Consider the following 24,114-nt stretch of genomic DNA (forward strand, 5'->3'; position numbering starts at 1 on the left):
ATGGAGAAAATAAATGATATATTACGTAAAAAGACACAAGAATTATTCACAAATGAATTATGCCATCCACTAACTACACCTCATATAATCGAAACTTTCCAATGAATTTGATTCTAAGATATATCTCAGTAACTTATTAACTTCACCTGCAGCCGTGTCCCAGTACTCGTGTTTGCCTAAGTATATTCTAATTCTAAACTTCTCCAACTTGAAATACACAGTTTTCTTTTTCTTTTTCCATTTCTGTCGAAATATTCTTCTCACCATTTATTCTCCCCCCGTTGCTAAACAGTCACTTTTTAACCCATTTGTGTAAATTAATCCCATGAACCCGTACTCTGCATCTTTCTACAGAGTGTGAATTGGGAGTTGTTAGTCTTTGATATCTTGATATCCGACCCACACATCTGACATCAGACTCTTTCACCCACGTTATTGTCACTCAACGTCCTTTGTCTTTCATTAAAGGGAAGGTTGAAGATTTCCAGCAATATGGAAATCATCTTTCTGTATTCTTCCCAAGGTCTTTACATCCAAAGACTGTACAGAACAATCCTATTGGGATTCTCACCAGCGTAAGTTAGAGGTGAAGGATATCATTTAGAGTTTCTAGAAATTAAACTACAACTTTTAGAACTAAATCCTAATGCTCATTTACCTTTTATATTTTAATTAATTGATTTCGTCGACTTTTAAATCCTCGAAATCCTCAACCCCATTTTCAATCATATATAAAAATTATGATATAAGTTTAGGTGATATCTGGAATTTCGGGTTGTTTGCATAGGCCTACCATGCCAACACTTGTCTCCATTGAACTATAAGCATTTGACAGTTACCAGATCTTTTTGAGAGTCTGTTTAGGACTGCTCGCAGCGTGAGTGAGTCTACGTGGGTGTTTATTGCCAGCTACTGAGGGGAAGAGGAGGAGGAGGAGGGGAAACGGGAGGGGAGACAACGGTGGAAGTGACAGGCGTGATATTGTGATGGCAGAGGGGAAATATAGCAGAGATGGAAAAGGGGGGAAACTGTGGAAAGAGGGGAGAGGACAGAAACTGTAGGTGCACACACACACACACATACATACATATTTTTCCATCCACTTGGTATGTGAGTCTTGTGCTGGGATGGGGACAGAAGACAAAGCACTTAGCACTTTCCTCAGCAAGACACTCAGGAGGAGGAGGAGGAGGAGGAGTGAGAGCTGCTCAGGAAAGGAATATCAGGAAAAAGGCGGCAGGAAAAAGATAAGAAGAGAACAAAGCAGAAGAAGAAAGGAAGAGAAGGCATTGTTGAAACAACAAACTTTATCCACTCAAAATAAATATCGAAAATCAATGCGAAAAGCAATGCAAGATACCAGGCAAACGAACCATTTTATATATATATATATATATATATATATATATATATATATATATATATATATATATATATATATATATATATATATATATACATATATATATATATGTTATAAAATCAACGCAGAGGAGCAACAGCAAGATAAGTAAGATTAATATTATGTTTATAATCAAGTAAAGCATGTGTAAAATACACATGCTCCTCAAGGTGAATATTCACTCCCTAGAGAGGACACATGCTCCTTAGGGTGGCTACATGCTCCTCAAGGTGGATACACTGAGGAGCATGAGGATGAGGGGGGGAGGAGGGGAGGCCCTACATAACCATGCAAACAATGATCCACTCAAGGTTGCACTAGCATCTTGCAAACGACCCCCAATTTCCTATTAAGTGGTTCTATTATACCCAGGTCTATATCTTTGATCTCAACTGCAACAGTAAGTTAATAAAGTGTCTTCTTGAAAAGTGAAGTATTCCGACACGATGATTCCCAAGTCTGTAACGGTAGAGCGACGGCCTTGCTGCATGCAGGTCGGCGTTCAATCCCCCCAACCGTACGCAAGTGGTTAGGGCACCATTCCTTCCCTTCCGTCCCATCCCAGATCATTATCCTGAGCCCTTCCACGTGTTATACAGCCGTATTAGCTTGGCGCTTTCCCTTTGCTAGTTTCTTCCCTCTCTATTTTATCTGTGGTTTAGGGTTTTACTGATTTGTTTTTTTAAGAAGATGCAGGAGATGGGGTTTATCTTCGTTATACAGGAGGTACATAGCAGAAGGCCTGGTCGAGGACCGGGCCGCGGGGACGCTGAGCCCCGAAATCATCGCAAGATAATCGCAAGTTAAAGTACATCATATCATATGAAATGAGGAAGGACAGACGGGAGGGATAGCGAAAGGAAGATAGAAAAAGATAGAAGAAAGAAGGAAGTAGTCATAAACGAAGAAATTTAGAAAAAAGCTGAAAGACAGGAAGAAGGGAGGGAAAAAAGGTTAGAAGAATGGAAGAAATAAATAAATAAAGAAATAGATGGAATAAACATCTGCAAAGGATTCCAGATGCAAGTCAATGGTCACCCACCAAAATAAATAAATTAAATATATAAATAAATATATAAATAAATATATAAATAAATAAATAATAAATAAATAAATAAATAAATAAATAAATAAAGACTCGTAATGTGGGAAAGTTGGAGAGAATCTGGAAAGTGGAAGGCACACGTCCAGTGAGAGGGGGACGTGGAAAGGGAAACTGGAAAGGACGACGAGAAATACCTGTCAAAAGTCCCCTTCACAGATGTGATGTGTATTATGGAGCAGAGTTGAAGAGGTCACGACCTCTCCTCTCCCACACGCCTCTCTGGGGATATATATATATATATATATATATATATATATATATATATATATATATATATATATATATATATATATATATATATATATATATATATATATTTATATCTTGATATATTGATATATTTTTCTTTGGGTTACGTCACACGTGCCCCTGGGCCCCTGGGTACTCTCCTAGTGTACTTTCCTTGTGTACTCCCCTTGTGTACTCTCCTGTGTTACTCCCGCTGACATTGTGTACTGACGGACGGAGGTGGCATGTTCATGCGGGTACTGTGATTAATACTAAGGGCTCTCCTCCCACACCCTCTCCCTTCTCCTCTCCCTTCCCCCCCCCCCCCTATATCCCCCTTCCCTTCTCTCTCTCTCTCTCTCTCTCTCTCTCTCTCTCTCTCTCTCTCTCTCTCTCTCTCTCTCTCTCTCTCTCTCTCTCTCTCTCTCTCTCTCTCTCTCTCTCTCTCTCTCTCTCTCTCTCATACGCAGCGCAGCCTATAGTCACAAAAATATATTTTCGATGAAATGAAATGGAGGCGTAAGCCTTCGCAAAGACTAAATGGGCAAAGACTTCGATAGACTTATTGGGTCTTGCGGCTATAATTCTTATACGCTTCCGGTTAGAGAAACGCTGGAGAGTACGCCCTCTCGCACGTACGTACGTACACGCTGTCCGTACAGTGAGATGTACGTGCTCACTGACAGTATCAAGGAGATCCTCAGTTCCTTAAGCATTAAGCTCTGAATCGAGAAATAGGTTCAGAGGAATAGGTTCAGAAGCAAAAGGGTAGAGAGGGTGCACCCGGAAGGCGAGTGGACCTTGCAACACTGAGGGGCCCAATAAGAGTAGTTAAGTACCAGGTGAGAGCGCTCAAGCAGTACGTCTACATAGCACCTGGAGCGGAGGATCTTAGGACAGCAATCTGGAATAGGACGACCGGAAAAATAATAGTCCCCCCCCCCGTCACATCTACTAGAATAATAGGTGATCGAACTCGGGCCAGCACGAAACGGGGCCTTCGCCGTATTGACCATCCAAAAGGAGGGGGGGGGGGGGGGAATATATCAATAGACGAATCTTGGGATGGAAAGCATTAGTGGCAGGATTATAAGGCAGCCATTCCCGCTTGTATGGAAATGTGGGACCGCGGTTCCACACACACACACACACACACACACACACACACACACACACACACACACACACACACACACACACACACACACACACATATATATAGGGGTGGTAGGAGAAGAAAATATCGAAGTGTTCAATGAGGATCCACAAGGTCTTCTCTGAGTACTCTTTATATTCTTCTCCGAGACTATAGGTCCCTACACTTGCACCAGAGGTGGTATCCCTTCTAAGTATTTAATATATATATATATATATATATATATATATATATATATATATATATATATATATATATATATATATATATATTATATATGATGTATATATATATATATACCTATATATATATATATTATATTAATTATTGTTAATAAATATTAATTTATTAGTTTAAATATTAATATTAATATTAATAAAATAAAACAAAATTAATAAAAAAAGAATAGGAGTAGTAGTAGAAGAAAATATTAAAGTGCTCAATGAGAATCCACAAGGTCTTCTCTGAGTACTCTTTATTTTCTTCTTCGAGGCTGTGGGTCCCTACACTTGCACCAGAGCTGGTACAGAACTATTATACGTGTGTGTGTGTGTGTGTGTGTGTGTGTGTGTGTGTGTGTGTGTTTGTGTGTGTGTGTGTGTGTGTGTGTGTGTGTGTGTGTGTGTGTGTGTGTGTGTGTGTGTGTGTGTGTGTGTGTGTGTGTGTGTGTGTGTGTGTGTGTGCATGTGTGCGTGTGTGTGTGTGTGTGATGGCAAGCCATGAAATTATCTTTGAGGTTAAACAAAAAACAGCCTTTTGCTACATTGCCTCAAGATTGATTTTTATAACTATTGCGCTGAGCAGTGTTGTGAGAAAATTGAAAAACTTTTCCATTCCTGGTCCAATACTTCTAAGGAAAAACATGAACTTATTTTTTTAACACTTTGGTAGCTGGTAGGCCTAATACACCTCTCACAGCCTATCAATAACTACCTCTCACAAACTATCAAGAACTACCATTCACAGCCTATCAAGGCTGTACGTATTATTTTCTTGTTTCGGGCTTCTATCTCTCTGACTAGTGTTCTAGCATCTTGGTTTAATTGGAAGAGGAGTTCTCCAAAGGTTATCTTCGTTCGGGGTGAAGAAAAAGAAATAAATAACTGTAGAATGTAATATACTTATTATAAAATTTACACAGCTTTTCGAACCTACATGGTTCATTCTCAAGTGACAGGAAAGTACAGGGCGTATTAGATTTATACCTTAAGGGGGTCAGATGAAGACAAGTAGACCTACACAAATTGGTCAAGAATAAGGCATGAAAGGGGAAAAAGTAAGTCGTTAAAGAAAAAGGCTAAAATACGGGATGAAGCACAGACTAAGATTAATGAGGTTTAGCAAGCGTAGCATGTTAAGCAGTGTCTTGTATGGTGGCATCTTCATGTTCCGGTCTTGTTCTTACTCTCATGGTGGGTAGAGTGAATAGTTCCGTAACTTGGGTATTCATGGTAGGTTGTTCTAATTTTATGTGAATTGCTTCAAGAATTTGTAATCATCTTACATCTTGGGTTTTGTCTACTAAACAAGTGATTTTATTCAACATTTCTCTTCTTATGATGATGTCATGGGCTTGCCTCATGCGATTTTTAGGGGCACCTGATTGAAGATAACAGGTTAAACGCCTCGTCAGTTTGGCCGACGTCATACCTATGTACTTATTTTGAATGCTACATCCTTCGTAGGGGGCAGGTGTACACGTACACCACGTTTGACTGCTGTAAAAGGGAATAGAAGCCCTAAACAAAACAATAATCAACACAGAAAATACAGTCATATACAATGAAGCATGTATAAATGAAAACCTGCTGCCAGTATACACCAATATATATATATATATATATATATATATATATATATATATATATATATATATATATATATATATATATATATATATATATATATATATATATATATATATATATATATATATATATATATATATATATATATATATATATATATATATATTGACTGCTGGTAGATGAGGGATGGTTCACAATATTTACGATTAAATTCTCTTCATGTCTGAGCAGTCACAAATGTTCAAAGAGTTGAATAGAAAAAAAGTTGATTGATTATCCGCTATCTGCATTGATACTTCCTATATATTCTCTCTCTCTCTCTCTCTCTCTCTCTCTCTCTCTCTCTCTCTCTCTCTCTCTCTCTCTCTCTCTCTCTCTCTCTCTCTCTCTCTCTCTCTCTCTCTCTCTCTCGTACAAACCAGTTGCACTCACGCAAGTGAAGTCATCACAGGAATACTTGCCCCCTCCATCGAGATGCCATCAAAGAGAAGTCGCTCCTGTGATGGAGGGAACATATACAGTATTTGCATTTCAATTTGAATTCACGCGCGGGAAAAAAAGGGGCGATATAAAGCGATGTTTTTCTACTTTGCTATTTAAAAAAGAAAGTTAAAGAAGGCTTTCCGAATCAGAATTTTAAATTTTCCCCACGTCTTTTGTAGGAGAGTTCCATGATGCTGTTTGGGTAGGCGTCTTATTATATACAGTTTTAAAAGTTTGACTTCTAATCTAATGAATATATATATTTATATATATATATATATATATATATATATATATATATATATATATATATATATATATATATATTTATATATATATTAAAAATCTTTGGACAACACCCACCAGTGGGCCTCGAACCCAGAAAGCACAACTACCTTCCAGTAGCTGCCATAACTAGTACGCCTTAACCCACTACACCATCAGACCCTTAAAAGAAGTAGAGACTTTGAGGTATATATACACCTCAAATATCCCTTATATTGGGGCTTATAGCATGGACACGAGTTCTCCCACATTAACAGTGGCTTGATGAAAAACGTATAGTAACCTCTCGCTTGTCTAGTGCCCTTGGGAAGTGGGGATATTTGAGATGTATATATACCTCGAAGTCTCTACTTCTTTTAAGGGTCTGATGGTGTAGTGGGTTAAGGCGTACTAGTTATGGCAGCTACTGGAAGGTAGTTGTGCTTTCTGGGTTCGAGGCCCACTGGTGGGTGTTGTCCAAAGATTGTTAATCTTCACTTGTGGTTTAAGCAAGTATGGGCACATATATATATATATATATATATATATATATATATATATATATATATATATATATATATATATATATATATATATATATATATATATATATATATATATATATATATACTGTGACGTGATCTGGAATAGAGCAGTACCATCCTGGCAGGTGTTGTACCAAACGCACATTAAATCAAAAAAGAGAAAACAAAATAAAATAAAAAATATATCTGCTGGTATCTTTACGGTGTGGAAGCTGCAGGTAAAGAACAAGAGAATAAAAACTTTAAACATTTAATATAACAAAAATGACTTTAATGTTGCACAAAATGATAAGTAAGAATTAACGAAAATAAATTCCCTTGACCACTTGGCTTAAACACGATCAAAAGAAAAATATGCACATGTGCTAATGTTAATAACAAACGTGACGGTAATACACAGAAATCACAATAGCGTGATGTATCAAATGAACAAATCCACAAGGGCCGTGACGAGGATTCGAACCTACGTCCAAGAGCATCCCAAAGGGCGAAGAGGTCGAAGGGCCTATTGACATAGCTCGAGTGCATGAGGGAATTGTGTAAACTCCTACTTTGTGTCTCGGAGAGGCTGCAGGATCCAAGTAAATTCAGTAGAATTTCTGGTTGCAATTCTTATAACATGTCGTAGCTCAGTCGATTAAAGCATCGTCTGGGACGCTCTCGGACGTAAGTTCGAATGATCGTCACGGCCTTTGTGGATTTGTTCACGTGAAGGTAATACTTTATACAAAATGCTACGAGCGTCTACCGTCACCAGTTAACGAGCATAGATGCGGAAGCAATGAGCATTAGAAGGGTAATCTGCTCCCCTGGACGCTTGCAAGTCCTTTTATACGGGCTGAGACGTCACATTGGCCTGAATCAAAGTCTTAAGGAAATTGAAACTGAAATAAGTTTATTGAGGTAAAATACACACAAAGGGATGAGGTAGCTCAAGCTATTCTCACCCCGTTCAGTACATCGTGTTAATACATACACAGACACACATCACAAACAATAAACATATTACCAAACATTCTGAGAGATAAACATCTACATTTCCTAAGTCGTGAGGAGGAACCGTTAGTATAACAAACGTCTTGATGGTTGATGTTTGAGCATACTGGTATGGAGGTGGTAAGGAACAGGCAGAATCTACTGCTTTGCAGGGGATAAGCGTAAGATTATCCCCTGCATATACACACACACACATATATATATATATATATATATATATATATATATATATATATATATATATATATATATATATATATATATATATATATATATGTACATATACAAAATGGTCGAGGAAGCTCCTCAACGATATTATGCTTCCAGGGAGAGCAATTTAAAGTTTCATCGAAAACCCGATACATCTCCCGCCGCGATGCCGAGTATTACTTGGGCAAAGAATTCCTCCCTGGATGTCGGAACAAAGAGTATACAGCTTAAGGATATTTCCTCAAGAAGTTCGCAAAAGAAAAGAAAAAGTTGGTGTATAGAGAGTAAGATGCTATCAAGAAGTGTGTCTTTATTAGCCCGAATGTAAGCAGTTCCATCTGGTGGCTTAAGTCATTGAATACGGGAAGTTAAGATAGTTAGCAAGGTGGCCAATTTGGAGGATGGTGGCTAGAGAGGGTAGTGGGAGTAGGGATGAGAGGGACTAGGTGGGAGAATGCATAGAGTCACATCCCCGCTCCTGTGCCTGATAACTCCACTACGGGATCACCATAGCCCGTGCTACTTTGCAACATTTTGTTCCGAGTAGCTGAATTTAAAACAATAAATATCAACAAACAGGGGAGGAGATTGATGGAGTCTGCGTGGGAGAGGAAAGAGACGTGAAAGATGTGTGAAAGACAGGTAAATCGAGCCAGGTTTTTGTGCAGAGTGTCACGTTAATTGTTCCCAGGTAACTCTTAGAGTCCACCTGCTCCCACTTACCATCCACAGGTGTTTCTGCTACTCAGAGGTCACTCCTATTTAATATCCTATAGCTGCTTCACAAACCCAATTTTCCTAAATATTAAATTGTTGACAAATTGTGTGCGGTGAAATAGTTCACATGTGTGTGTGTGTGTGTGTGTGTGTGTGTGTGTGTGTGTGTGTGTGTGTGTGTGTGTGTGTGTGTGTGTGTGTGTGTGTGTGTGTGTGTGTGTATGTGTGTGTGTGTATGTGTGTATGTGTGTGTGTGTGTGTGTGTGTGTGTGTGTGTGTGTGTGTGTGTGTGTGTGTGTGTGTGTGTGTGTGTGTGTGTGTGTGTGTGTGTGTGTGTGCTACTTTTTGCTGATTCTCTTGCTTCCTCCGCTGCTGTTGTTGTTGCTGTTGCTTTTGTTTATATAGTCGTTCCCTTGCAACTCCTGCTGTTGTTACTGTTGCTACTGTTATTGCTGCTTCCGCTGTTATTGTTTATGACCTTACTGTTGTTGGTGCTGCTGTTGTTGGTTCAGGTTTTCTTTATGCTTTAGCAGTTTAGCTTTTGTCTGTTTGTTCCTTCTAGAGTTCCTGTTATTGTTCCTGTTATTGTTCCTGTTATTGTTCATGTTATTGTTCCTGCTAGAGTTTCTGTTATTATTCCTGTTATTGTTCCTGTTATTGTTCCTGTTATTGTTCATGTTATTGTTCCTGTTATTGTTCCTGTTATTGTTTCTGTTATTGTTCCTGTTATTGTTCATGTCATTGTTCCTGTTATTGTTCCAGCTATTGTTCCCACTGTTGTTCCTGTTATTGTTCCAGCTATTGTTCATGTTATTGTTCCTGTTATTGTTCCTGTTATTGTTCCTGTTATTGTTCCTGTTATTGTTCCTGCTATTGTTCCTGTTATTGTTCCAGCTATTGTTCCCACTGTTGTTCCTGTTATTGTTTCTGTTATTGTTCCAGCTATTGTTCCTGTTATTGTTCCAGCTATTGTTCCTGTTATTGTTCCTGCTATTGTTCATGTTATTGTTCCTATTATTGTTCACGTTATTGTTCCTGTTATTGTTCATGTTATTGTTCATGTTATTGTTCCTGTTATTGTTCCTGTTATTGTTCATGTTATTGTTCCTGTTATTGTTCCTGTTATTGTTCCAGCTATTGTTCCTGTTATTGTTCCAGCTATTGTTCCTGTTATTGTTCCAGCTATTGTTCCTGTTATTGTTCCAGCTATTGTTCCTGTTATTGTTCCAGCTATTGTTCCTGTTATTGTTCCAGCTATTGTTCCTGTTATTGTTCCTGTTATTGTTCATGTTATTGTTCCTGTTATTGTTCCAGCTATTGTTCCCACTGTTGTTCCTGTTATTGTTCCAGCTATTGTTCCTGTTATTGTTCATGTTATTGTTCCAGCTATTGTTCCCACTGTTGTTCCTGTTATTGTTCCTGTTATTGTTCCAGCTATTGTTCCTGTTATTGTTCCAGCTATTGTTCCTGTTATTGTTCATGTTATTGTTCCTGCTATTGTTCCTGCTATTGTTCCTGCTATTGTTCCTGCTATTGTTCCTGTTTGTGTTCCTGTTATTGTTCCAACTATTGTTCCTGTTATTGTTCCAACTATTGTTCCAGCTATTGTTTCCACTGTTGTTCCCATTGTTGTTCCAGCTAATGTTAAGGCCCCTGTTGCCGCTGATTCTGTTTGTATTCCTCCCTCCTACTGTTGCTGTTCCAGCCGCCTTCCTGTAAGTAATGTCGCCCGTTCCTGTTATCATGGCCAGTGTCGTTCAGCTGCCGTTGTCGTTGTTGTCACCGTTGGGGCGTCTGATGGTGTTGTCGGCTGAAGTTGATGGTGTTTTTGTCGATGGTGATGGTTTTGTTGTAGGGAATGTTGCTGTGTTTCATGGTGGTGGTAGGTGGTGGGTGGTGGTTGGTGAGTGGTGGTAGGTGGTAGGTGGTGGTTGGTGGTGGTGGTAGGTCGTAGGTGGTGGGTGGAGGTGGTGGGTGGAGGGTGGGTGGTGGTGGTGGTAGGTGGTGGTGGTGAGTGGTGGTGGTGGTGGGTAGTGGTAGTGGGTGGTGGTGGTAGGTGGTGGTGATGGATGGTGGTGGTGGTGGTGGTGGTAGGTGGTGGTAGGTGGTGGTGAGTGGTGGTGGTAGGTGGTGGTGCGTGGTGGTAGTGGGGGTAGGTGGTGGTAGTGGGTGGTTGTGGTAGGTGGTGGTGGAGATAGGTGGTGGTGGGTGGTGATAGGTGGTGATAGGTGGTGGTAGATGGTGGCAGGTGGTGGTGGTGTTTTGGTCGTGCTATGGATGATACTGTTAGTGGTGGTTGTGTTATGGTATGTTAGAGGGGATAGTGGTAGAGTTGTGGTAGATGGTGATAGGGTTATGTTATGTTAGAGAGGATAGTGGTAGAGCTGTGGTAGGTTGGTGTTGGTGGTGGTACTTTGCAGTTTATAGAAGATCTGGTGGTGGTTATATCCTTATGATCGTTAGTGTGGTAGTATTGTGGTTGTTCTGTTGCTGATGATAGTAGTTCTTGTCTACCAGTGACTACGGAGGAAGTAAAACCTAGCGCACTGTGTCCAAAACTATTCCTTATGTCTCTGTTGCATTATCATTGATCAATCCTGACGTTTGCAACCTCTCTCTCACGAATCTGACCTCAAGGATGTGGATGGAGGTGACTGGGATGCCCCCGGACGCAGGTTCGAATCCTCGTCACGGCCCTTGTGGATTTGTTCATTGGATGGAGGTGGCTTCCACAGCTTCTCTCAATGCATTCAACCTGTTGATCATCCGTGCAATGATCTGAATACAATGATCGTCTCATTTCTTTCACAAGCTGCCACTAATATATGTCCTCTTGTCTTATTTTCTCTTAATTTAGGGAGATTGTCCATCTTGCCTCAGCATCTTGAATGTTGGGATCATGTCTCCTCCTTGTGGTGTGATTAACGGTAATGACGCTGTTGGTGAAGGTGATGTTAACGATGATGATTATGGTGGTGGTAATTACAGTGGTCTAATGTAACTGTTTTATGATAGCAATATCTGTTGATAGGCAATTTGATGTGGATTATATTTTATTTGCTGTTATTGCTGTGGTGGTGGTGCTGTACTGCTGTGTCGATGTATCGAGGAATACAGCAGTTAATACCCATGACAATTAATTTAGTTAATTATCCTGCCCATGTTAAGGCATAGTGAATCGATTAAAGGAGCTTGGTCAATTTTTTCTCACACTGTTGAGTTACTGAGAGTGAGAGGAGAGAGAGAGAGAGAGAGAGAGAGAGAGAGAGAGAGAGAGAGAGAGAGAGAGAGAGAGAGAGAGAGAGAGAGAGAGAGAGAGAGAGAGAGAGAGAGAGAGAGAGACAGAGAGAGAGAGAGACAGAAAGAGAGAGAGAGAGAGACAGAGAGAGAGAGAGAGAGAGAGAGAGAGAGAGAGAGAGAGAGAGAGAGAGAGAGAGAGAGAGAGAGAGAGAGAGAGAGAGAGAGAGAGAGAGAGAGAGAGAGAGAGAGAGAGACAGAGACAGAGACAGAGAGAGAGACAGAGAGAGAGAGACAGAGAGAGACAGAGAGAGAGAGAGAGAGAGAGAGAGAGAGAGAGAGAGAGAGAGAGAGAGAGAGAGAGAGAGAGAGAGAGAGAGAGAGAGAGAGAGAGAGAGAGAGAGAGAGAGAGAGAGAGAGAAAGAAAAATTATTTTCAGTTCATGTGTATTTTAACAAGACACGTTGTCACAGCCAATTACTGATTTAGCCTCCAGGCTAAATCTTCTAAGCCTATTGATAATATAATAAATTGATTATATAGTATCTCTATTATAATGATAGAGATATATATAATCAATTTCGAGCATCAACTTAGTGGCTGAACATTCTGCATGTCCTATATACTCAAAAGTATATAAAAAACATCAAAAGTAAAACACACACAAAAAATTCAATATCCACAAATTTGTCTACCATTTGTTTTTGTTTTGTTTACAAACTAACATAACCTTTTGGTTCCTCAGAGAGAGAGAGGGCGAAAGCCTCAGCGTAATTACTTAAGCAACTGGCCAATTAACCTGTTTGTATTATGTTCATTCTCAGGTACGTGTGAAAGCCGACGTCTTCCTTGAGGGGGACAAGACTCTAAGTGCAAGGTAATCGATTTCCTTTAGCGGGTTCTCGTCCCTAGTAAAATGTGAAGGTGGGGAAAAGAGGATCTAGCTAGAGGGGTTTTAGCACCAGGGTTGGGGGGTTCTAGCACCAGGGTTGGGGGGTTCTAGCACCAGGGTTGGGGGGTTCTAGCACCAGGGTTGGGGGTTTTAGCACCAGGGTTGGGGGTTCTAGCACCAGGGTTGGGGGTTCTAGCACCAGGGTTGGGGGTTCTAGTACCAGGGTTGGGGGTTCTAGTACCAGGGTTGGGGGTTCTAGCACCAGGGTTGGGGGGTTCTAGCACCATTGCTGGGGGTTCTAGCACCAGGGTTGGGGGTTCTAGCACCAGTGTTGGGGGTTCTAGCACCAGGGTTGGGGGTTCTAGCACCAGGTTGTGGGTCCTAGCACCAGGGTTGGGGGTTCTAGCACCAGGGTTGGGGGTTCTAGCACCAGGGTTGGGGGTTCTAGTACCAGGGTTGGGGGTTCTAGCACCAGGGTTGGGGGGTTCTAGCACCATTGCTGGGGGTTCTAGCACCAGGGTTGGGGGTTCTAGCACCAGTGTTGGGGGTTCTAGCACCAGGGTTGGGGGGTTCTAGCATCAGGTTGTGGGTCCTAGCACCAGGGTTGGGGGTTCTAGCACCAGGGTTGGGGGTTCTAGCACCAGGGTTGGGGTTCTAGCACCTGGGTTGGGGAGTTCTAGCACCAGGGTTCGGGGGGGTTCTAGTACCAAGGTTGGGGGGTTCTAGCACCAGGGTTGGGGGTTCTAGCACCAGGGTTGGGGGTTCTAGCACCAGGGTTGGGGATCCTAGCACCAAGGTTGGGGGGTTCTAGCACCAGGGTTGGGGGTTATAGCACCAGGGTTGGGGATTCTAGCACCAGGGTTGGGGGTTCTAGCACCAGGGTTGGGGGTTCTAGCACCAGGGTTGGGGGTTCTAGCACCAGGTTGTGGGTCCTAGCACCAGGGTTGGGGGGTCCTAGCACCAGGGTTGGGGGTTCTAGCACCAGGGTTGGGGGTTCTAGCACCAAGGTTGGGGTTCTAGCACCAGGGGTTGGGGGTTCTAGCACCAGGGTTGGGGGTTCTAGCACCAGGGGTTGGGGGTTCTAGCACCAGGGTTGGGGGTTCTAGCACCAGGGTTGGGGGTAATAGCACCAGGGTTGGGGATTCTAGCACCAGGGTTGGGGGTTCTAGCACCAGGGTTGGGGGTTCTAGCACCAGGGTTGGGGGTTCTAGCACCAGGTTGTGGGTCCTAGCACCAGGGTTGGGGATCCTAGCACCAAGGTTGGGGGGTTCTAGCACCAGGGTTGGGGGTTATAGCACCAGGGTTGGGGATTCTAGCACCAGGGTTGGGGGTTCTAGCACCAGGGTTGGGGGTTCTAGCACCAAGGTTGGGGTTCTAGCACCAGGGGTTGGGGGTTCTAGCACCAGGGTTGGGGGTTCTAGCACCAGGGTTGGGGGTTCTAGCACCAGGGTTGGGGGTTCTAGCACCAGGGTTGGGGGTTCTAGTACCAGGGTTGGGGGTTCTAGCACCAGGGTTGGGGGTTCTAGCACCAGGGTTGGGGGGTTCTAGCACCAGGGTTGGGGGTTCTAGCACCAGGATTGGGGGTTCTAGCACCAGGGTTGGGGGTTCTAGCACCAGGGTTGTGGGTTCTAGCACCACCCATGTCGTTCTAGGCCCATTAATATTACCATCAGCTGACTCTAGTTCGGAATATAATGCCTAGAATAATTAATTTTACTTTTATTGTATAATTTTCGAAAATTAATTAGTTTAATACAAAAACAACTTTTTGCATAGGTCTTCAGGTACAAAACTGATATTATTAATTTTTTATATTTTTTTTATAAATCACATGCACTCGATTCTTTACAATTTTATTTTTCAAAGTATTTTGCAGGAACCGAGGATTTAATTACTATTTTTATGTCAAATGCAATGCGGTCAGAGAATTATTTTTAATGCAGAGGAACAATGATCTGTTTTATTTTCGTTTCCATTCTGATTCAATTATGTTTAATTGACGATATATATATATATATATATATATATATATATATATATATATATATATATATATATATATATATATATATATATATATATATATATAAGCCTATATAATATATATATATATATATATATATATATATATATATATATATACATATATATATATAAATATATACATAAACCTTTAAATAATGTTTTTTTTCGTTTTAAACTTAGGGTGTCGGCGGCTGGGGACTTAAACGACCTATGAAACTAATAACTTTCTACTTTCGAAAAGTTGAATAAAGTTGAGGAGATGTATTTAAAATTATAATTTTATTTATCATGGTGTGGGTGTGTGAGGCTGGAAGGATTGGGAAAGAATATCTGTAACATTTCCGTTGGTTCCATACCATGTTGGAGCTGGGAAGCAGGAATGTATATATACATATATATATATATATATATATATATATATATATATATATATATATATATATATATATATATATATATATATATATATATATATATATATCGATTGGCCAATGAGGCTTGCAAGAAAGTAAGTATGAGCCGTGACTTTGGATGATCTAAGGCGGTTATTAATCCATGCAAACTAACATGATTACTTCAGATGTAGAAGCATTAAGAAATGCCTCAAAAGACGTTTGAGAGTTACAGTATTTAAAACTATTATAACTTGCGTAATAACAGGTATGCTTAGCGCAACACTATCGCACCAGGCAATGTGATCTTGTAAGTAATTGATGGAACAACTTGTAAGTTACTGAGGCTAGTACTAATAGCCCATTTAATACCTGCTTGATGGGGTTCTGGGAGTTCTTCTACTCCCCAAGCATGGCCTGAAGCCAGGCTTGACTCGTGAGAGCTTGGTCCACCAAGCTGTTGCTTGGAGCGGCCCGCAGACCCACATATCCACCATAGCCCGGTTGGTTCGGCACTTCTATCTGTCATCTCTTTGACGAACCTTTAAATCACTTACTTGAACGCTGTGTAATTTGAGTGTCAAAGCGGCGTAATGTACAATGAACTATGGAACTATTTCATTAAGTCCGGTACATGGATGAATTTTCTGACAATTAGCCATAAATATTCTTAGCATTTTTTTGTTTAGTTCCATCTTATGCGTCCATCTCTGTCCTGTATGACAGAAAACAATAGAAAGTTCCATTTACAAATTTGTAAATACAATGTATTAATAAAATACATTTAAAAAATATAACAATTACAAAATATGATGTAGAAAATTGTAACCTCGTAAAATACACACACACACACACACACACACACACACACACACACACACACACACACACACACACACACACACACACACACACACACACACACACACACACACATACACACACACACACACACACACACACCACACAGACACACACACACCACACACACACACACACACACACACATCAAAGGAAGAGAGTATCTGGGAAGTGTACAATAGGAGAAGGAACTTAGAGGGAAGACGGTCCAGGAAATGATGGACCAATAAAACTGAGGTGTAAAGAGGCAGAGGAGAGATTCGTACCACCATTAAGGGTGACAAGTAGGAAAACATACAATAACCCGTTGTTCAATAGACAGTGCCAGGAAGCAAAGCCTAAAGCAGGAGGGAGTAGAGGAAATACAGAAGGCAAAGGACAATGGTAAACCGGAATAGATACAAAAGGGCCAGAAATAATTACATAAACATAAGAAGATTGACAGAAAGAAACTATGAAAATTATATTGCTTCCAAAGCAAAGAGCCAACCGATACTCCTATATAGCCATATAAGAAGGAAAATGACAGTGAATGACCAAGTGACCAAGTTACGAAAAAGGGGAGGCTTGTTTACAGAAAACGATAAAGAAATTTCTGAGAAGCTCAATGCCAACTTCCATGGAGTGTTCACTACTGAGCCTGAACACCTCCCAGAGCTAGAGGAGGAAGTAGCCCTGATGAGAAAGTACTAAATATTGAGGTAACAACAGAGGAAGTAAAATACAGCTAGCATCACTGGATGTAATTAAAGCTACCGGGCCAGATAGAGTATTACCATGGCTGTTAAAACAAGCAGCCCAGGCCCTCAGTATACCTCTAGCACTAATCTATAACGAGTCACTTACACTGAGGGAATTGCCCAGTTGCTGGAAGGCAAATGTGGTGCCAATCTACAAGAAAGAAGATAGAGAAGAGGCATTAAACTACAGACCAGTGTCGCTCACAAACATCCCTGGCAAACTACTTAAAAGAATTATAAGGTTAAGACTAGTTGCACATCTAGAAAGAATTCAGTTTGTAAGTAAACAACAACATGGTTTTAAAGAAGGGAAATCATGCCTGACGAATCTCCTGGAGTTTTATGATATGGTAACGAAAATAAGGCAAACAAGAGAAAGATGGGCAGATTGCATATTTCTGGACTGCCAAAAAGCCTTTGATACAGTACCACCCAGAAGGCTACTATACAAACTTACGAGGCAGGTGTCAGACACCTGTCAGTCGACCTGACAGACAAGTGTCAGAGTGATAGTGAGGGGGCGAAGAGTCCGACTGGCGACTGTCCGACTGGCCTCAAGGATCTATGCTGGAACCCATTCTATTCCTCATTTATATAAGTGACTTGACTGCAGGAGTAGTCTTTTATGTCGATGTTTGCAGATGATGCAAAACTAATGAGGAGGGTTGAAACAGATGAGGATTGTAAGATTCACCAGGATGAGTTGAACAGGTTGCATAGATGGCCCGAGAAATGGCTGCTAGAGTTCAACACTAGCAAATGCAAGGTGATGGAAGTGGGAACAGGAGCCACTAGGAGACCGAAAGGCCAATACACGATGAAGGGGAAACTATCTACCTATAAGGTATAGAGAAAACGTTCTGAGCATGGACATAACACCAAACCTAACTCCAAAGGCTCATATAAATAGAATAACGTCATCCTCATACTCTACTCTGGCAAAAGTCAGAACATCCTTCAGAAACTTGAATAAAGAGGCTCTTGGATCACTGTATGTGAGGCCAGTCTTAGAGTATGACATTCATGAGTATGAAAGTCATTCGACATTCTTAGAGTATGCTGTCCCATCGTGGAACCCCTATCTTAAAAAACACACATAAGGTAGCTCGAAAAGGTGCTCAAATTTGCAACGAGACTGGTCCCAGAGCTGCGAGGGATGAAGTACGAAGACAGACTGAAAAAGCTAAACGTGACGACGTTAGAAAGGAGGAAGGAGAGGGGAGACATGATACAGACGCATAAAATACCTAGTGGGATTGCAAAGGTGGAAACAGAGGAAATGTTTACAAAGAATAACAATAGAACAAGGGGGCACGGATGGAAGCTTGAGACTCAGATGTGTCAATGAGTTGTTAGAAAAAACTTTTCTTTCCGTGTTAGGATAGTGACTAAATGGAATGACCTAAAGGAGCAGATTGTAAAGGCTATCTCCATTCATAAAAACATGTATAATAGCTAAATAGGCCAGGAGTCAATGCATTAGACAATCAACGACAAGAAAAAGCGGGGTCCAAGAGCTAAACCTCGACTCTGCAGGCACAAATGGGAGTACACAACCCCCACACTGAGCATCACCCCCCCCCCTCCACCCGACACATACCGGTGTCTCCCTCAGTAAAAACTCCAATATAACACAAATGTCGAATTACTAGCAATCTGCTGTAATATTTTCATTCGACAAAGCCGAACTAGTTTACCCCGTGAAATTAATTACAGCACTCTGTATATTCATAACCACGGTATACTCTCTATTTATGATATATTGCTCAAATATGAATGCGAGGCGGATATATTATTTTTGTTATGGGTTCATTTAAATGTTGTGTTGGTGATGGAGAATGGGTAATGTGTGTGTTGGTGATGGAGAATGGGTAATGTGTGTGTTGGTGAGGGAGAATGGGTAATGTGTGTGTTGGTGAGGGAGAATGGGTAATGTGTGTGTTGGTGAGGGAGAATGGGTAATGGGTGTGTTGGTGAGGGAGACTGGGTAATGTGTGTGTTGGTGATGGAGAATGGGTAATGTGTGTGTTGGTGATGGAGAATGTGTAATGGGTGTTGGTGATGGAGAATGGGTAATGTGTGTGTTGGTGATGGAGAATGGGTAATGTGTGTGTTGGTGATGGAGAATGGGTAATGTGTGTGTTGGTGAGGGAGACTGGGTAATGTGTGTGTTGGTGAGGGAGAATGGGTAATGTGTGTGTTGGTGATGGAGGATGGGTAATGTGTGTGTTGGTGAGGGAGAATGGGTAATGTGTGTGTTGGTGATGGAGACTGGGTAATGTGTGTGTTGGTGATGGAGAATGGGTAATGTGTGTGTTGGTGATGGAGAATGGGTAATGTGTGTGTTGGTGAGGGAGACTGGGTAATGTGTGTGTTGGTGAGGGAGAATGGGTAATGTGTGTGTTGGTGAGGGAGAATGGGTAATGTGTGTGTTGGTGAGGGAGACTGGGTAATGTGTGTGTTGGTGATGGAGAATGGGTAATGTGTGTGTTGGTGAGGGAGAATGGGTAATGTGTGTGTTGGTGATGGAGAATGGGTAATGTGTGTGTTGGTGATGGAGAATGGGTAATGTGTGTGTTGGTGAGGGAGAATGGGTAATGTGTGTGTTGGTGATGGAGAATGTGTAATGGGTGTTGGTGATGGAGAATGGGTAATGTGTGTGTTGGTGAGGGAGAATGGGTGATGTGTGTGTTGGTGATGGAGAATGGGTAATGTGTGTGTTGGTGATGGAGAATGGGTAATGTGTGTGTTGGTGATGGAGAATGGGTAATGTGTGTGTTGGTGAGGGAGAATGGGTAATGTGTGTGTTGGTGATGGAGAATGGGTAATGTGTGTGTTGGTGATGGAGAATGTGTAATGGGTGTTGGTGATGGAGAATGGGTAATGTGTGTGTTGGTGATGGAGAATGGGTAATGTGTGTGTTGGTGATGGAGAATGGGTAATGTGTGTGTTGGTGAGGGAGACTGGGTAATGTGTGTGTTGGTGAGGGAGAATGGGTAATGTGTGTGTTGGTGAGGGAGACTGGGTAATGTGTGTGTTGGTGAGGGAGAATGGGTAATGTGTGTGTTGGTGATGGAGAATGTGTAATGGGGTTGGCGATGGAGAATGGGTAATGTGTGTGTTGGTGAGGGAGAATGGGTGATGTGTGTGTTGGTGATGGAGAATGGGTAATGTGTGTGTTGGTGATGGAGAATGGGTAATGTGTGTGTTGGTGATGGAGAATGGGTAATGTGTGTGTTGGTGAGGGAGACTGGGTAATGTGTGTGTTGGTGATGGAGAATGGGTAATGTGTGTGTTGGTGAGGGAGAATGGGTAATGTGTGTGTTGGTGATGGAGAATGGGTAATGTGTGTGTTGGTGATGGAGAATGGGTAATGTGTGTGTTGGTGATGGAGAATGGGTAATGTTTGTGTTGGTGAGGGAGAATGGGTAATGTGTGTGTTGGTGAGGGAGACTGGGTAATGTGTGTGTTGGTGATGGAGAATGGGTAATGTGTGTGTTGGTGAGGGAGAATGGGTAATGTGTGTGTTGGTGAGGGAGAATGGGTAATGTGTGTGTTGGTGAGGGAGAATGGGTAATGTGTGTGTTGGTGAGGGAGACTGGGTAATGTGTGTGTTGGTGAGGGAGAATGGGTAATGTGTGTGTTGGTGATGGAGAATGTGTAATGGGTGTTGGTGATGGAGAATGGGTAATGTGTGTGTTGGTGAGGGAGAATGGGTGATGTGTGTGTTGGTGATGGAGAATGGGTAATGTGTGTGTTGGTGAGGGAGAATGGGTGATGTCTGTGTTGGTGATGGAGAATGGGTAATGTGTGTGTTGGTGATGGAGAATGGGTAATGTGTGTGTTGGTGAGGGAGAATGGGTAATGTGTGTGTTGGTGAGGGAGAATGGGTAATGTGTGTGTTGGTGAGGGAGAATGGGTAATGTGTGTGTTGGTGATGGAGAATGGGGTAAGGGAAGGAGGGGGGTGTTAGTATTTGGGTGTTGAGATGTGGTGTTTGCTGTGGGGGGTGTGTTGCATTGTGGGTATTGATGTGGAGTGGGGGGGGGGGGTTTGTTGATGTGGAGAGGGGGGAGGGGGGTTGATGTGGAGGGGAGGGGGAGGAGAGGGTGTTGCTGTGGGGTTACCTTTGTTGCTTTGCCTACAAAGAAGGAATAGTTTAAATAGGGAGATTGAAGAAATTTAGCACTGACTGAAGCATTCATATCAGCCTGAAGAAATGCAAATAACACAGAAAGCATTACAAGAAATAAAGAAAAACCCAAAAATATTTCTTCAAATATGCTAAATCAAAAGCCAAAACCACTGTCAGTGTTGGACCTATTCGTACGAGTGAAGGTTCATACATTGAGGATAGCAAATAAATTAGTGAAATCCTAAAGAAAAAACAGTATGAGGACATGTTTAGTACTCCAATAAACAGCATGAAAGTGGAAGATCCATAAACTGCTTTATGCGTGATATCCAAACCCATGAAAATATAACTGATATCAACACGAGCGTGGCAAATTTTGAAAGAGAAATTGACAACATGCCCATGCACTCAGCCCCGGGTACAGACTCATGGAACTCAATATTTATAATGGAATGCAACGTGCCAGTTGCACAGGCACTCAGTATAGTGTGGAGGAAAAGCTTGAACACGGGGGAGATACCAGAGCCGCTTAAATCAGCAGACATAGCCCCTTTACACAAGGGAGGGAGCAAAGCATTGACAAAGAATTATAAACCAGTTTTACTAACGTCCCACATAATAAAAGTATTTGAGAGAGTGATCAGGAGTCAGGTCACTAGTTTTATGGAAATCAATGACCTCCACAACCCAAGCCAATATGGATTTAGAATGGGAAGATCATGTCTCTCACAGCTACTTGATCACTACGACAAAATCACTGAGGTATTAGAAGAAAAACAGAATGCAGATATGGTATACACGGACTTCGCAAAGAGCATTCGATAAATGTGACCATGGAGTGATAACACACAAAATAAGGTCAATGGGGATAACTGGTTTAGTAGGACGCTGGATACTCAGTTTTCTGTCGAACAGAACACAAAGAGTAACAACTAAATAAAATCGAGTCCAAACGCAATTAAAAGCTCTGTTCCTCAGGGTACAGTACTTGCACCACTGCTTTTCCTTATTCCCATATCAGATATAGACAAAAATACAAGTCACAGCTTCGTATCATTTTTTGCAGATGCTACAAAAATAGACATGACAATTACCAATGCGGAAGACATTGAAAAACTACAAGCAGTTATTAATCAAGTTTTCGACTGGGCAGCAGAAAATAACTTGATGTTTAACAATGATAAATTCCAGGTACTCAGGCACGGTAAAAATGAGAACCTTAAACATAATACTGGGTACAAAACACAATCAAATATCCCCATTGAATGAAAGCAGCATTTAAAGGATCTGGGAATAATGATGTCTGACGAACTAACGTTTAGTGAGCATAACCAATCAAATATTGCGTCAGCCAGGATGTACGTGTGGGCGTAATGTAAATAATTAACTTACCCATACTTACCCATACTCTCCTAGATTCGCTCTCACGGCTGAGTATCAGTTCCTAAGCCCCCATCTACCCCCTCCCTCCTTTCTATTTATCTGCCAATTAGTTATTCACTTTCCTCCATTATATCCTTCATACTTTCTTATGAAGCTGTTTGTTCAATTTTCGTCTGCAATCTCTTCTAATTTATGTCTTTACCTTACGTCTCTTGCCTTGAAATGTTTTCGCGACATCTTTCTGGTTCATCTGTGTCTCTCGTCCGTTCTCTGTGGTTTCTGGTCCTAATCCCTTTCCCTGGTCCATCCTCAGCCTGTATCTATAGTGAGTGTTTCCTCAGCTTGTAACTATAGCTAGTTCTTCCTCAGTCTGTAACTATAGCTAGTTCTCCCTCAGCCTGTAACTATAGCTAGTCCTTCCTCAACCTGTAACTACAGCTAGTCCTTCCTCAACCTGTAACTATATCTAGTCCTTCCTCAGCCTGTAACTATAGCTAGTCCTTCCTCAACCTGTAACTATATCTAGTCCTGCCTCAGCCTGTAACTATAGATAGTTCCCCCTCAGCCTGTAACGGTAGGTTAGTTCTTCCCCCCCCCCCCCCCGCCTACTTTCCTCCCTTTCCCAACTACTACTACTACTACTACTACTACTACTACTACTACTACTACTACTACTACTACTACTACTACTACTACCAATACTATACGTATAGCTTAGTTACGGTAAACTAGTATGCAGCTGTAAGTCTTACTTCATCCTATCACAACAAGCTAGTTGTCCCAGTTATTTCGCTGTTCTTGTGATTTAATTGTTTACAAACATATTGCTCTTGTATTTCTAGGAGATTAATTAGGTCGAAAATGGAATAATAATAATAATGATGATGATTGGCCAATACACATAAACATTAATTAACAAATAAATGTAATCATTAAACAGCTTTTGTCAATTTGAAATCAGTCAGACGCGTGAAAATGTTGAATTTATATATTTTTAACTTTGACGAGATAATTTGTGTAATTAAACAGAGAGCAACAAATTAACTTTTTTTATTCAGTTATTTGGGCCGAAATTGCTAAATCGAAACACAATGACATTAAAACCAATATGGAACTGTTATATTATATTTGAGGTCCTGCTATTATAACAGAGACAGTTAATGGGGTTAATGGTTAATATTACACAGCTCTCGGCAGCTTTCTCTGCCTGTCATAGCCCATTTTATCAGTGAGAAAACGAGTTAAAGTTACTAGTTAGTCGAGTTAATGTTAATATGTATTGAACATGGAAAATAATAATCTCCCTGAGCTCATTAGGGGGAAATCATTCACCGAATCAAATATCAGCGATATTCCAATAGAGTAATGTTTGTTGCGATTATTATTAATCAGCTTTTTTTAATTAAATAATCCGTCCTACCGAAGAAGATTGATGGGGGTAATGATAATATATATATATATATATATATATATATATATATATATATATATATATATATATATATATATATATATGTGTGTATATATATATATAT

General features: G+C 41.1%; 1 protein-coding gene across 1 annotated transcript in view; it reads left to right on the forward strand.

Moving 5' to 3' along the window:
• The window catches only part of LOC138369907 (calphotin-like), a 44,720-nt gene extending 22,255 nt beyond the window's left edge, over nucleotides 1-22,465 (forward strand). The window contains exons 2-4 of the mRNA XM_069333655.1: nucleotides 9,477-10,584; nucleotides 11,772-11,892; nucleotides 22,263-22,465. Of these exons, the coding sequence (XP_069189756.1) occupies nucleotides 9,477-10,584; nucleotides 11,772-11,892; nucleotides 22,263-22,465 (1,432 nt within the window). The remainder of the gene's footprint in view (nucleotides 1-9,476; nucleotides 10,585-11,771; nucleotides 11,893-22,262) is intronic.
• Nucleotides 22,466-24,114: the final 1,649 nt, after the last annotated feature.

This window comes from Procambarus clarkii, chromosome 30 (assembly GCF_040958095.1).
Source record: "Procambarus clarkii isolate CNS0578487 chromosome 30, FALCON_Pclarkii_2.0, whole genome shotgun sequence".
In the NCBI taxonomy this organism is placed as follows: domain Eukaryota; kingdom Metazoa; phylum Arthropoda; class Malacostraca; order Decapoda; family Cambaridae; genus Procambarus; species Procambarus clarkii.